At 45.9% G+C, this 15,746-nt stretch overlaps 1 protein-coding gene across 3 annotated transcripts in view; it reads left to right on the top strand.

Annotated features, from left to right (window-relative positions):
* The window catches only part of Gadl1 (glutamate decarboxylase like 1), a 170,036-nt gene that overhangs the window by 90,050 nt on the left and 64,240 nt on the right, over positions 1 to 15,746 (top strand). For all 3 annotated transcript variants that reach the window (XM_060385105.1, XM_060385104.1, XM_060385106.1), the window contains one exon: positions 15,469 to 15,668. In XM_060385105.1, coding sequence (XP_060241088.1) covers positions 15,469 to 15,668 — 200 coding nt within the window. The remainder of the gene's footprint in view (positions 1 to 15,468; positions 15,669 to 15,746) is intronic.

Below are 15,746 nucleotides of genomic sequence, written 5' to 3'. Positions count from 1 at the left end.
ACGAACAAGAAAATCACATTTCAGAAATTGCCTTCCCGCCTTGCATTTTTCACTTTCATAAACTCATTCTCCTGCCTCAGAGACCAGGCCTCCAGAGGATGCTCAGCCTCCAAGAAATGTAGGCCAGAGGCCTTGCTGGGGAAATGTGTAAAAATCCTCTGTGAGAAGGAGCCATGCCCTTGTTAGCAGCATTCAAACGAGCCGGAGACACAGGCTGCTTTCATTTGATACTGTGCTCTCCGTGTGGAATCTTCTAGTGTCAATGCCAAGCAGCATACCTGTTTCCTGTCAGTTCTGTCCAATTTGAAAGAGAGCAGCTCCCCGAATGCCTGTCCACCTATTTCAGACAGATGCAATTAATCCATCTAGAGTGAAGAAAGATGTCTGATGTTAATAAATTTTTGTTTCCAGGAGTTCTTTTAAACATGTCACCAATAATCAAAATATTCCCAGGATGGGGCTGCGGCACGGTGTCATTATCCTCAATTACAGATGAGTGAAAATGTGATATGATGAAGCAAAGGGATCCAGCTGGCAGTTATGCCATAAATATCCAGGGTTCAGGGCACCGTTCTTGCTGTGTGTGGGTAGCCGGGTTACCACATGCAACAAAAAACCAGCACATCAGCCCCGCTCTATGTGCCTCTCAGGTGCAGGCATCACTCCGGGCTCCGCTGTATTTTCCATCACATTCCTTGACCTTCCCCTTCATCCTCTTCTTCTTCCTCCCCTTTCCTCTCACCCACCTTCTTACCTTCCTCCCCTTTGCCTTCCTTTCCCTCCCGATCCTGCCATATTATAAGCTGCCTGGTGAATTGCGCAACAAAATAGGATGAACTGTAATGGTTAAACATCGTTGTCATCTTGACTGAATTTGGAACCTCCAAGGAGACAAACCTCTGTGTGTATCTGTGAGGACATTTCCACAGAGCTGAGGAGGAAGGCCCCTCCTGCCGAATGCTTAAATTGGAGTGACATCATGGGTGCAATCCCAGACTGTATAAAAAAGGGAAAGAAACTGGCTGAGCCCTCGTATGCATCCCTTTCTTTTTTCTAACTATGGGTGCAATGTCCCCAGCGTCCCAGTGCTTCTGCCACAGGGCCTTTGCAGACATGATGGACTGAGTCTCTTCAAACCAGGAGCCTAATAAACTGCTCTCGTCCTTCAGACGCTTGTGTCAGGGTATTTGGCCAGAGCAGTGAGAGAAGTCACTGGCACGCTAAGTCAGCACAGCCAGAGGAATCACAGGATGTCAGGGATGGAAGCCATCGGGGCTAGGAAGAAGATCACAGTTCCTGTGTGCAGAGTTCAGTAAGCAGAGTCACTCCCATCTGTGCCGCCCTGCTTCTAGCTGCTCAGCACACGCCACTGTTCTGTACATCATAAGAACAGCAAATCCCAGCTCTGGATGGCATGTGTGTTGCTGGCTTTGTTTGTGTAAGATCTCTGAGCTATAACCTGGAGACCTGTGTCTCTCATAGCTCAGAGCCTATCTTCCTCCTGAGGAAGATTCCAGCAAGATCCATATACTATCTGTCTGAATATAGGGAAGGATGTGCTCATACATGCTCATGTGCTCACACACACACACACACACCAGAGAATAGGCACTAATAGCACAAAAAGTAGTCACATTAAAAACTCTGGTTTCATGTTCTCATGAAGATTTAACATCTCATAGCTGACTCTAGACCCAACTGAACTTGACATCATGCTGATTCAAACTTTTAGGACAGGACTTTATTTTTTTTTCTCCATTTTGTGTTGCATGTGTGTGTGTGTGTGAGCACATGCATGTCGGTTCACATGCCTGTATGTGTACATAGAAACCCAAGAATAACATTAGGAGTCGTTCCCTCCCCTTATTCTTTGCGGCAGGATCACACCATCAAAGCCGGAGCTCACTGATGAGGTTGGTGTCACTAGTCAGGTTGTTCTGGGGCTAGGGTTACAGACAGCTCAGCATGTCTGCGTGGCATTTATGTGGGTTCTGGGGATCTGAGGTCGGCTCCTCACGCTTGCAGGGTAAGAGCTTTGGCCACTGAGCCATCTCTGCTGCAGTCCCACATCAGGGCTTTTCAACGTGACTCTAAGACCTGCCAAAAGAGTGGCTTCTGGCGAGGATCGTCTGGGAGCTGTGATGATGAAGACGACGACGATGATGATAACAATAAACATGACCCTTAGTAACATGGGAAATTCAGAATTTTTTGGTGCTGATAAAATCTTTGCATTGGCATTTGTAAAAAATAGAATGGGTGATCTTAATGTTACCCGAAGTTAAGCCCCATTGAACCAGCTGGTCTTGAGCTATAGAGTCAATGGTGAGAGACACCAGCTTGTCTTATTTTTCCTTTAACGAACGGAACGAAACAGGATGGAACAGGAAACCCCAGGGTGTGTTCGCTACCACAGGGAAGTGTGCTAATCTGTGAGATATGTGTTTTAGCGTGTGTCTATGAGGGTAGGTGCTGTGTCCATCTGTGATTAAAAATAATCCTTATGGGGGATTGTCATCAGAACTTGAAAAGTGCCATTTTAGATTATCATTAACGGAGAGGCTGTGTGGATAGACACCCAGGGGAAACTGGAAACTCCCTCTGCTCTGAAAGAAGCCCAAGAAGGGCTATTTTTACATGCCAGCATGGTGGAAGCTGGGCTGCTGAGTGAGCCCTGAGTGATCCCTGCACGATCAAATGTCTCCCTATTTACAGAAGCACTTACACAGGCTCCAGGAACGGAGTCTAACTTCCCTGTCTCCTGTAGGCAGTGTGTCATGGTTTCAAATTACTAAATTACATTTCTTAAAAATATCTTCATTCTCAAGTGAGCTCCAGCTAACCCTTGGGTAGGGAGGTTTAAGGGAGACTTATGCTTCAGGAGAAAATGTAGGATTTCAGCCTGTGCTCTATTAACTCTCTGAAAATCCCTGAGGGAAAACTTAGCAATGCTTCCTGTAAGGAGAAGGGGTGGGGGTGGGCTTCGTGGAACAGAAAGCACCCGACATTCTATAATGCTTGATGGCTTCCACAGACATCAGACTGACTCAGCCCTGTGATGCCGGATCATATGCTGGCAGTACACAAACCCTATCACGAGTCAGAAAACTGTGTCTCCCCTTCTGCTCCCCTCCCCCCTTACTGCTCCTACCTCCCTCTTCCTCTTCCCTCCCTCCCTTACTCTTCACTTGCCCTCATTTCTTCCTTCTTCTTTCCTCCCCTCTCTTCTCCCTCTCTCCTCTCTTCTCCTTCCCTCCCCCTTTCCTGGCTAAGAAACCCATACCCTGAAGGGTTCTGTTTCTGGGAACCATTTTGCTGTGAGGCTGCTGTAGGGACCTGAGAGGGAAGGATCCAGAGTCAAAGAGGGAAAAGACTCAGCCCTTGGGGGCTGCATCCAATAGACTATTGGACTAATCAGGGGCCAATCAGAGGGTCCTGCAGAGCTAAGACCACCGTAGCCACAAAGCATGCAGTCATCTTTCCTGTCCTGGAGCCCAGAGCACACTGAAAAAGAGAAACCAGATTCAGGTTCAAAAAGCAGCTTGAGTTCTCAAGAGGCTGTCGACCCAGAGACTGAAGAGGGAAGACAAAGAATCGTGTTAAAGCTTTCTTGCATAGCATCATGAATTAAACCCTCATACAACAGTCCTTCTCTTACCACTGTGAAGTTAGTGAAGTATTATCTACTAATGAAAGTGGGAGGGAAAGCCCCATGTTGCCAGACACTGCATACATGTGCGCTGGACACTCTCTGCAATCAGCTTAAACAAGCAAATCCTGAGCCAGCCAGGTCAGTGAAGGCTGACAGCACAGGTACATTATGAGTGGCTATGGCTGACAGGAAGGAAAGGAGAGGTTGGAAAAGCGAGGTGATAATTCACCCACCTGTGTAACAACCCACAGAGTGGAGTGGCAGATTGTTCACCAGCAGAGGGTCCTACAGATGACAGCCATGGACCAGAAATGCATCAAAAGTGTGGGAAGAGGAGATTCCCCCAAAGGTGACCCAACAGAAAAGTGTGTCAGGATGAGAACACAGGCAAGCTCAGTGACAAAGTTTAGTTACTTACAAACTTACAGAAAAATTAGATTCAGTTCTAGAAGACTTTAACATTTACTGTGACATAATGAAAGGAAGCGTGGACTAGCAGAAAGAAAAGAATGAATTAAGTAGATCCATCTCCCAAAAGAGAGGAAAATGAAAGGTGTCTGACCAAAGGACTCGTGGGAAATGGATGATGTCCACCCTGGGATGGAGATGGGGATTGAAGAAGATGCAGACTCTGCATGAGCCTAGGCTCAGAACATGCCACCTGGCTGCTCAGAGTTGAAGGTTCTTAACTGCTGTTGAAGGTTCACACTTACAGGGTAAGAGCTTTGGCCACTGAGCCATCTCTGCTGCAGTCCCACATCAGAGTGCAGGAGGCTCACACCCCAGCATGTCATTAACATACATGACACTAGGAAAAGAAGTTGCACAGAACCGAGGCAGGAGAATTGCTTTAAAATGCATTGCGACTTACTAGAGGGAAATTATTTCTATACCTGTGTTTTGTGTCTGTATGAATTCGTGTGTGTGTGTAGCTGCACTTGGGTGGGTGTGAGCATTCGAATGTCCATGCATTCTTGGGGTCAACTGCCAGTGTCTACCCCCGTTACCATCCACCTTGTTTCATTTCTTGTTTTACAACAGGGCCTTTTACCTTCACCTGCTTCTACCTGTTTGTCTAAACTGGTTGACCAGCAAGGCCCAGGAATCCATCTCCCCAGAGCTGCTATTACCAACCCACACCATCATGCCTGGTGATTTTATGTGGGTGTTGGAGATGAAAGCTCAGGTCTTCATGCTTGTGTAGCATTTTCTTTACTGATGAGGCATCTCCCCAGCCTGTATACATGTTTTATAGACACAAAGCTTAAGATGCCCTGATTTCAGAAGACAGAGAGGGCTCTGCTCCCGATTTCTTGTGTAATTCAACAGTGTCTGCTTAGACAAGGATGGTAGATTCCTAAAATGTGCTGTGCTTATGTAAGAGATTACACCTGTTGGATCAAAACCAAGCAGTCTGCTGTGTTCCCCAGTTTTTTGACACACCCCTATTGTAACCAGAGATGTTAGGGTAAAAACCAGGCCTCAGACAGCTCCAAGAAGCTGGACTTAACCATGTATTCTTAGTCCGAGACTAAAGAACCTGGTGCCATGAGAGGATGACATAGTCAGTGTGCCCACACTGGGATCCAGTCACCCTACATGATCTGTAGGTTTAAATGGAGGAAAGAATTAGGGCAGGAGGCAAGAGGCATGCAAATAAAGAGTACTGGTCAAGATGTAGTCCCATCCTGTCAACCTAGCCGAGGTCCTTATTGGTTGGTTGGGAGTACAGAGTGGTTCTCAGGAGGTGAAAATTCCTCTTCCAAAGTGAGGCTTTGAAGTTATGGATTATTGCTCCCAGCCGGTGGGTGAGGGGTGCCTGTCCCAAAGGTCCCAAAGATTCTTCCTCCCTGGGGGAACCCAAGGTGACTCAAGAGGCAAGGTTTGGGGCAATAGCTTATCTCTGTTTCTTCAGCCAAAGAGACAAACATGAAGGCAGAATGGCCAGGATTTCATCTGCTTCTGTGTTTACCTGTGGGTCCAACTGAGGAGTTGATGCTCTTTAACCAAAGCAGCTTCCTATGAGTCTGTTTGTCCATCTCAGTGTGAACAGATGTTTCCAAGTAACCTGTGTTTTAGTACTGAAACGGTGCCTTGATTCCCACATCATTCATTCATTTATTCATCCATCCATCGATCCATCCATCGATCCATTCACTCACTCATTTTCTCCACCCCTTTCCCTTTCTCTTCTATCTCTTTGTCCCCCCCCCGCCCCTCTACCTCTGGTCCACTGTCATTTAACAAGATCCCTTCATTGACTTTTCTTCAAAGCCTGCTGAATCTTCTTTCTTAGTAAAAAGTCCCTCTGTTCTTGAGAATTTCTGACATGAGTATTGTATTTATATCATTTTTGTCCTCCCTGTAACCCCTTCAGCTCCTTCAGTGCCCCTCCACTCCTTCTCAAATTCATGAGCTCTTTTTTAATTACTGTCACACACACACGAACACGCAGGCAAATACAACCTTCTGAAAGTTCATTTAATGCTGCTTGTCTGTGCATGTGTTTAGGATGTGTTTAGGAACTAGATAACCCATCAGGGTGCTCACCCCTAGAGAAGGCTGGTTCTCCCTCGCCAAGCTGAGACGTTTCAAGAGCCACTTGTCTAACAAGGGCAGGTGTAGATGGACAGTCAGGTTCAGTTGCATCTGTTGGAGGAAGATCATGGGCAGCTCTGCCTCCTGGGCTGAGATTTCCTGAAAGACCCTATTGTATTCTGTCAGTGTCCTTGGTGGTTTGTGCTGTTTTGACTCGACAGTGGGCACACATGTCACGCCACAGGGAAGGCGAGTGAGGACTGTAGCAGTCACTGTATAAGCAGTGACGGGCAGAGTGCTGACAGCATGCACTGCAGCTGTCTGTGCAATAGAGGGAGGAAGAAAAAGTGAGTGACCCCTACTGGGAGGGTTTAGGCACTGGAGAGGAGAGGGAAGGGCTTTCCCCAGTGGGCCTTGGATTGGGAGGTTTTCCCAAGATGCCTGGGTAGCGCACAGAATAAGCATCCTCACTTCTGTTGGGCACATGAGGAAACTCCAGCCCCGCTGTTCAGTGACCATCTAAACTGCCAATGACAAGCCAACAGCAGCCATTTTCCCTGACTCTCTCTTCGTCTTTCCGGATCCGAAATGAAGTTTGGTTTCCACAGGAGCCTGTGAGGATTTTCTCACAGACCCTTCTCATTGTGGCATTTCCAACTGCTGGACCGTTGTTGGCCTTCCAGCCAGCTCTGTAGCTAAGCTGCACCTTGTTAATGAGCTCTAATCACTCAGTATTAATACCTAATCCAGTCTTACCCTGCCTCACCCCTTTCGGCCCTGGGCTGATGTGTTCCCTCTGAAGAGCACCTGTGTGGCCTCGCTAAAGTCATGAGAGAGACCATGCCATTGAACCCTGTGGCCCCTTTCTTTTCACCTGTCCTAGCACCTGTTGTGTGGTTTGCTTCTCTGTCCCTGTTCCCATCGGAACCTTCTTAATGACAGTGGCTTTCTGATTCACCATCACTTCTCTAGAATATATACAAGTATCTGTGAATATTAAGATACTCGAAATGTCTACTATATAAATAAATGGAGTCAGCTAAGGTGCCTGATCATTTCTTGTTTTAAAACTCTATTTTATTTTTTAATTACAGTTTATTCACTTTGTATCCCAGCTACAGCCCCTTCTCCACCCCCTCCCAATCCCACCCTCCCTCCTTCATCTTCCCTTATGCCCCTCCCCCAGTCCATTGATACGGGAGGTCCTCCTCCCCTTTCTTCTGACCCTAGTCTATCAGGTCTCATCAGGACTGGCTTCATTGTCTTCCTCTGTGGACTGGTAAGGCTGCTCCTCTCCCAGGGGAGGTGCTCAAAGAGCTAGCCCCTGAGTTCATGTCAGAGACAGTCCCTGTTCCCATTACTAGGGAACCCTCTTGGACACTGAGCTACCCTGGGCTACATCTGTGCAGGGGTTCTAGATTAACTCCATGCATGGTCCTTATTTGGAGAATCAGTCTCACAAAAGATCCCTGGGTTCAGATTTTTTGGTTCTGTTGCTCTCCTTGTGGAGCTCCTGTCCTATCCAAGTCTTTCTATCTCCTCATTCTTTCATAAGATTTCCTGTACTCTGCCCAACATTTGGCTATGAGTCTCAGCATCTGCTTTGATAAACTGCTGGGTAGAGTCTTTCAGAGGTCCTCTGTGGTAGGCTCCTGTCCTGTTTCCTGTTTTCTCCCTCTTCTGATGTCTGTCCTGTTTGCCTTTCTGAATGAGGATTGAGCATCTTACCCAGGGTCCTCCTTGTTTACCTTCTTGTTTTTTAGGTGTACAGACTTTAGTATGATTATCCTATGTTATATGTCTAATATCCACTTATAAGTGAGTATATACCATGTGTGTGTTTCTGCTTTTGGGATACCTTACTTAGGATGATCTTTTCTAGATCCCACCATTTGCCTGCAAATTTCATGATTTCCTTGTTTTTAATTTCTTAAGCTGACTTTTAAAATATTAATTATTTTATTTTTGAGAATTTCATACATGTAGACATAATCATGTCTATCCCACTTCATTTTTTTTTCCTTCTAACTCCCCCAAAATACTTGCTTTATGGCTCCTCCCAACTTCATCTCTCTTTTAATTTTTTTTATTTGTGTGTGTGTGTGTGTGTGTGTGTTTGTGTGTTTGTGTGTGTGTGTGTGTGTCTGTGTGTCTGTGGCCCATGTGTGCAGATGTCCACAGTGGTCAAAAAAGGGGGTTGGATCTCCTAGAGGTGAAATTATATGTGTTTGTGAACTACGCACCATAGATGCTAAGAACCAAACTCAGGTCCTCTGAAAGGGCCCAAAGTGCCCTTCCCCAATGGGATACCTCTCCACTGTCCCCCACATTTTCTGATAACCCACTAAGTCCAATTAGTGCTGTTCTGATTTGTATGGGAGTAAAGCTATCCGCTGGAAGATGGAAAAATACCAGTGTCTACAGAAGAAAAATAAAAATTATTATTCTTTCTACTCCAGTATCTATCAATGGCCAGCAACTCATTATATGACGGCTTGGAGAACACCTCCCCCACCTGTGCCAGAATTTTGGCTGTTTTGATCTTGTGGCTATCCAGCCATAGCTAGAGCTACTTCACGGTGTGATAACCACTGCATTTCACAGCTCTCCTCCACATTCCACTCTTCCTGGATGATGTTCTGGGTGAACACCCAGCCTTTCTTCTACTGCAGGCTGAATTTTGTTTCATATATTCCATCATCAAATATCAGTTTGAGTACCTGCTACCACCCTGGGTTGTGTGCCCAGGATCCTGGCACCATAGTATAAGTTGCATAAAAAAATACACAACTTTGAAATGAAGTAATTACTATGGAGATGATTAATATACCCATGTCCTAAAAAATTCAGAAAAAAATTGTTTGCATGTCGACAATGGTGGCCTGGGACAGAATATGGGGAAAGCAATAGGAATTGCTGGTAGCTTTTGTCTGGCAAGACAAAGTGATGATTGCTGAAGAGTTATGAAACAGGAAGGCGTGCATGTAGAACACAGAATTTTGACTTCAAGTAGTCTGTGTGAGGTCCGTGGAGTACTCCCATAATCCCAGCACTGAGGGAGGCAGAGGAAAACAAATCTCTGTGAGTTCAAGGCCAGCCTGGTCTACAAAGTGAGTCAAGGACAGCCAAGACTACACGGAGAAACCCTATCTCAAAAAACCAAAGATCAAAAACCAAAAACCAAACCAAACCAAAACAAAACAAAACAGAAAGTCTGTGTGGTCAATGCTGGGAAAGAGACAGCTATGGAAGAGACAGCTTGCCATGGAAGTCAAGGTGGCTTGGGTGACCCTGGCTAAGCTGTGCTTTTGAGGATATCCTGAAATATCATCAATACAAGCATGATTTCCGCGTGTACTTGACCATCCACTGTTTAAGCCGCAGAAGGCAATGAACTAAGAGGCAAGCCCCAAACCAAGCTGCTTTGGTTGGAACTCCAACTCAGAGACACAGGATCTAGGGTATTTATTTAAATGCCACCATCTGCACAGCGTCTGAATAAATAGTCTGACTTCAGTAAATGTCAGCTCTGCTTCTGGTTATCAAATGTGCTAGACTGGGCATTGGGACAGAGTGAAAATGAACTTTGAACTCTGTTCTCCTGCTTATCTTTACTGTGTAATCTATTCTGAGCCCTTTGCAGACAAAAGGGCCTGACTCTTCCACTATATGTTTCCCAGGCATCCTTGCAGATCGGTGTCTGGCTAGATTTGACCAGCAGAAGGTTCAGATAAGATGTTAAAGGTGGGAGAGGCCATGTCCCTCTATCCCTGTGATATTAAAGAGAACAGAAGTCGGGCAACCACAAGTTAAAAACAAAATGAAGTACCAGGGAAGATGGTTCAGTGGGTAAGAGCACTTGCTGCACAGCATAAGGGCATGAGTTCATGCCAACCCTTGTAAACAGCCAGGTGTGGAGGAAGGCACAGACAGCTGAATTGCGGCAGCTTGGTGGCCTTCAGTACAGTGCTACTGTCAGTGAGATATCCTGTCTCAAGGGAATGAGGGGATAGTGAACAGGAAGGACCCCCAACTTGCTCACCCAGCCTCTATATACCTATGCACAGGCACACATGGCCTTAGTTAAGATTTTTATTGCTGCTATGAAACACCACGACCAAAAATGACTTGTGGATGAGAGTGCTCATTTTCTTATACTTCCACATCACAGTTCTTCATCGAAAGCAAGAGCTGATGCAGAGGCCATGGAGAGGTGCTGCTTATTGGCTTGCTTCTGCAGGATTCCTCAGCCTCCTTTCTTGGACCACCAGCCCAGGGGCGGCTGCACTCAAGTCAAATATTAATTAAGAAAATGCTCTACTGTCTTCTCGCTCTCACTCTCCCCAGGTCTGATCTCTACCCTCTTAACTCTCTGCTCTCCCTCTCCTACCTTGTTTCCTCTCTTCACCCACTACCCCTGTCTATTCTATCTCCCCTTCTGAGTGAGATTTATGCATCCTCCCTTGGATCCTCTATGTTACTTATCTTCTGTGGGTCTGTGCCTTGTAGTACGCTTCTCCTGTACTATATGGCTAAAATCTACTTTTAAGTGAGTACATACCATGTGTGTCTCTCTGGGTCTGGGTTACTTCACTCAGGATGATCTTTTTCTGGTTCCATCCATTTGCCTGCAAATTTCATGATTTCTTTGTTTTTAATAGCTCAGTAGTATTCCATTGTGTAAATGTGCCACAGTTTCTTTATCCATTCTTCAGTTGAGAGACATCTAGCTTGTTTCCAGATTCTGGCTATTATGAATAAAGCTGTTATGAACATAGCTGAGCAAGTGTCCTTGTATGGTGGAACATCTTGTCTTTTTGGTATATACTCAGGAGAGGTATAGCTAGATCTTGAGGTGAAGCTAGTCCCAATATTCTGAGAAAGTGCAAGGTTGATTTCCAGAGTGCTTGTACAAGTTTACACTCCCACTAGCAGTGGAGGAGGGTTCCACTTTCTCCACTCGCTAAACCGCATGGCCTGTTACTTAAGATTTTGATCTTAGCCATTGTGACTGGTGTGAAATGGAATCTCAGAGTCGTTTTGATTTGCATTTCCCTGATGACTAAGAAAGTTGAACATTTCTTTAAGTGCTTCTCTACCATTCAAGATTCCTCTGAAGGCCTGCAGAGAAAAGAGAAACTAAGGGTGGGGACATCTGTGAAAAGCTGGAGACCTAAGTCAAGGTAGGCTCCTGGGAGGATATGAGGGATACTAAAGCACAGACTCCTCGTAGCAGAGGCTATTTTGAAGATGACACCAGTAACTAGACTAGTCTTTTAGAAGAGGGAGGGGAACACCAACCTACCCACAAAGACCTCGACCAAAATTTTCCCTGCTTGTAGAGCAGAGACTGAGGGAATGCCCAACCAAAGCCTGGCATAACCAAAGACCCACCCTATCAGAGACTATCAGTGCCAGCCTTCTGACACTATGAAGGATACTCTGCTAAACTTGCAGACAGGAGCCCGGTAGAGTTGTCCTCTGAGAAGTGCTACCTGGCATCACCTCAAAAAAGATGCTGAGACTCACTGCCAAACATTGGACAATGTGTAGGGAGTCTTGTGGGAAAGTGGGAGGAATGACAAAAGTTCCTGGATGTAACAGGAACTCCACAAGAAGACCAACAGAGCCAACTAGCCAGGGCCCAGAGGGGCTTGCTGAGAGTGAAGCATCAACCATGCACAAACTGGACCTAGGACCCTGCAAAGATGTAGCAGATATTGCAACTTAGGCCTCATGTGGGTCCTCTAGTAAGGGAAGTGGGGACTGCATCAGACATGGACTCACCAGCTTTTTGATCACTTCCCCCTGGCAGGACTTTCCTGATGCAACTTGATGAGTGGGGTAGATTGAAAAGGGGAGGGAGAAGGGACGGAGGCGGGGTGGCACTGGGAGGGGAGAAGGGATAGGGCTTCAGCAAGGGTGTAAAGTGAATTTTAATTTTTTTTTTAAATAAAGAAATGCCCTACAGGCTTGTCTACCTTATAGAGGCATATTCCCAATGAGGCTTCCTCCCCTTAGCTTGCTCTGGCTTGTATCAAGTTGTTATAAAACTAGCCAGTACACACATCCATAGCACTCATATACACAATAAACAAATAATATCATAAAATAAAAACAGTAGGCTTTCAGGAACCAGTTCCTTAGGGAAAGAAGAGCTTGTCAGAAAAATGGGATTAATGCTGAACACAGAGCGACTCAGGAGAAGGTTTGCACAGCATGCAAAGGGGCAGGGAAGAAAACATTAGCAACCGAAGGCCAACAAGTTAACTAGACTTTACAGGATTCTTAGGTAAAGAGAAAAGGATGAAGAATCTGTTTGACAACAGATTTCAGGTGGTCCGAAAGCAGGAGCAGGACCTTCTTTCTAAGCTGACTCGGGCCAGATTCTTATTGCAATAGACAATACAGCCCCACCAAGATGGAGGCGGCTGTGGGGCCTAGCAAGGCTTGGGAAAGCTGACTGAGAGTGCAGCTGAGGTGAGAGCCTTTGTCAGTGGTGCCAGGATCAGACAGGTCTCTCCTGAATTATCCATCCTCTGCAAACAGCTTCTCCTCATGATCACAGGTCTCCCTAAGCTATCCCACTTCTGAGGCTGGCTGCCTACTTCCTGTTATGAATGGGACTCGCACAGAGGACAATAGATGAAGAGTAAGGAATGCCATGCTGTGGCTGGGTAGATGCCTTAGGTCAAATCTATACAAATTCCTATTTGGCTGGGCTTTCTTCGCTTGCCACATTGTAGGTGCTAGTACCTTGTCTAATCATTCCTAAGGACAATTTGATTTAATATGCTAAGTATAGCAACTGACATTCTCTCGGTATTCTTGTGGCTGGATTAATATTACTAGTCTATTCCACTCTGCTAGCGCCAAGGGTGTGAATATGAACATTTGAACAAAGACCTCCTGATCATTAGCATCATAGGAAATAAGGAATTTTTTTTTTTTAATGCTGACTTTTGCTATGTCTATTCCAAAATGTCATTTCCCTTGGAGATATGAGACTCTCCTCCTGGTTGAAGCATGTCCCGAAACTAATAATTATCCCATCCACTTATTAAAGAGATAAATCATTTCATTTATTTTTGATGACCAAATCTCAAGCCTTCAGTGATTTTTTTTTTAAATGAAACTTTCCCAGGCAGGAGGATTTCTCTGAGCAGTCATGTTAACTGTGCCACTGCTGAAGGACCACCACTTTCTTGCTCTGTTCCCTCCTTCCTTCTCTTTTGCATTTACCTGTGGTCATGTAGATTGTCTTCTGAAATGGTTGCTCACCATTTCATCACTCATATCAGCCCCTAAAGTTTGCATGAGACATGGCCAACATTCATTGTTCTTTGTTGTGTGTATGTGTATGCTTGTATTGTGTTGCAAATGTGTTCTTGTGTGCAGGAGTTGTGTGAATGTGCACATGCATGTGAGAGAGAGACAGAGAAACACAGAGAGAAACAAACAGACAGAGACCGAGGCAGAGAGACAGAAAGAGACAGACAGATATAGAGAGCTAGAGACAGAGAGCACATGCATGTGGAAGCCATGGGCCAGCCTTGGTATCATGCCTCAGGCACTGTCCACCTTTCCACAGGATCTCTCCCATTTACCTGGATCTTGCCAATTGGGCTAGCCTGGCTGGCCAGTGGCCCAGGATTCACTGTCTTTCCCTAGTGCTGCTGTTATGTATGCATACCTGCCTATTTTTAAAGCTTTGCTTTTTCGCTTGCTTTATTTATGTACATACATGAATGCCTGTAAGTGTTTCTGTGTAACATGTGCTTGAAGGAACCAGTGGAGGCCAGAAAGAGCATTGGATCCCTTGGAACTGTTAGAGTGGTTGTCCACCACCACATGGGTTCTGGGAAAATAAGCACAGATCCACTGCAAGAGCAGCAAACACACTCAAAAACCTTGTCTCCAGCCCCGGCTTTGTTGTTTTTAACACGGGTTCTAGAAATTGAGCTCAGGTCTTCATGCTCATGTGGCAAGCACTTTATAGTAATTGAGCCATCTCCCTCGCACCCAGAGTTCATTGGTTTTGATTCCTTTCAGATCATTCATGGTTGATAAAGGCAACTTCCAGGTCTTAGTGGGAGGAAGAAGTGTGCTCCCACTTTTGTGCTGGCCCGTGCATGCTCCGTCGTGAAAACATATGCAGTGGCCTTTTGATGTCGTATCATCAGAATGAAGTTGCTGTAGGAACAAAAGCCACATTTCCCGACCGTTGCAGTGGGGAGATTACCCCTAATGTGGGGACGGGACAGCAGCAGAGCCAACAGACACAGCTAAAGATGAGCCAAATGGAATGGACCAGTGAGGAAGCTGGGGTGGAGAGAGGAAGTTTGGGAGGGAACCCGATGGAAGGCAAGCCCTGAATGGAGAGTAGGAACCAGGTATAGGGTCATTGAAGTTTAGAGCTCACGTTTAAAAGGCACATATTCTACTGGTTTATAGATAATGTAAAACAGAGTCAAGTGCAAACCGAATGTATGAGCTTGTACACTGGACCTGATCTGGTGGAGAGCAGTCAGAGGAGGGGAGTGGAGGGCCCTCCTAAGGACTCTGAGGAAGTTGTAGGGCTGTGGGTGACTAGCCTGTGTGAACTCCTGATAATAAAGGCAGCGTAGCTTCTGTTCAAGCAACAGGTGATGATAGCCAAATGATGACAGCGGAGTCACTTGTCATTGATTACCAAGTGAGAAGCTACCAGTCCAGACATGGAAATAGAATTTGGTTGCAAATAAATTCAGGATGAAACAAACAGAAGAGCAACGGTGGCTGACACTTTGGGGTGATAAAACATTGGTTTGGTCTTCCATAATTCTTCCACTGGATTAGCTCTTCCCTCAAGTTTTTAATCCCGGGTTACCGTCACATCTGGATGTTTCGTGTGGTACCTGTTGAAAAGAAGGGGATTTTAAAGCTTAGGGTTTGCCTGTGAAATTGTGTAAAATGCTACCATGGATGAAGATTTTGCTTTCTCTCGGAGGAGGTTTGAGTGACTTGGAGATTTATTTCTTTTAGGAAACCGAGACCTTGCTATTGTAGAGATGGAGCCTTTGGTCCTCTTAGCCCCTTGCAGACCTTGGTGATCCTAGGAGGGTGGTCCTTGCACTGTCTGCTCCTGGATGAACCCTGGGTCCCACCTTGGGCACACAGACTGTATCCAACCCTGAGCAGTGCATGCCTCTGGCACATGCAGCAGAATGTCAGGCAGGGTTTGCTTCTGCGCTTAAAGTGAACAGGCCTGGACGCTCATGTTTTTTTCTTTTTCAAAGGATCTCCTTAAGAAGTGCTACTCTGCCAAAGCGACCTACCTGTTCCAGCAGGATAAATTCTATGATGTCAGCTACGACACGGGCGACAAATCCATCCAGTGTAGCAGGAGACCTGACGCGTTCAAGTTCTGGATGACTTGGAAGGCCCTGGGCACACTAGGACTGGAAGAGAGAGTTAATCGTGCCTTTGCGCTGTCTAGGTACGTGCATGCATATGTGTGCGTGCGTACACGTGTGTGTGCTTGCATAAGCGTGTGTGCTACTGTCAGTGTTAGAAA

This window comes from Meriones unguiculatus, chromosome 6 (genome assembly GCF_030254825.1).
Source record: "Meriones unguiculatus strain TT.TT164.6M chromosome 6, Bangor_MerUng_6.1, whole genome shotgun sequence".
Lineage (NCBI taxonomy): Eukaryota > Metazoa > Chordata > Mammalia > Rodentia > Muridae > Meriones > Meriones unguiculatus.
The sequence above is the reverse complement of the archived record's forward strand: the minus strand, read 5'-3'. Positions and strand labels throughout refer to the sequence as shown.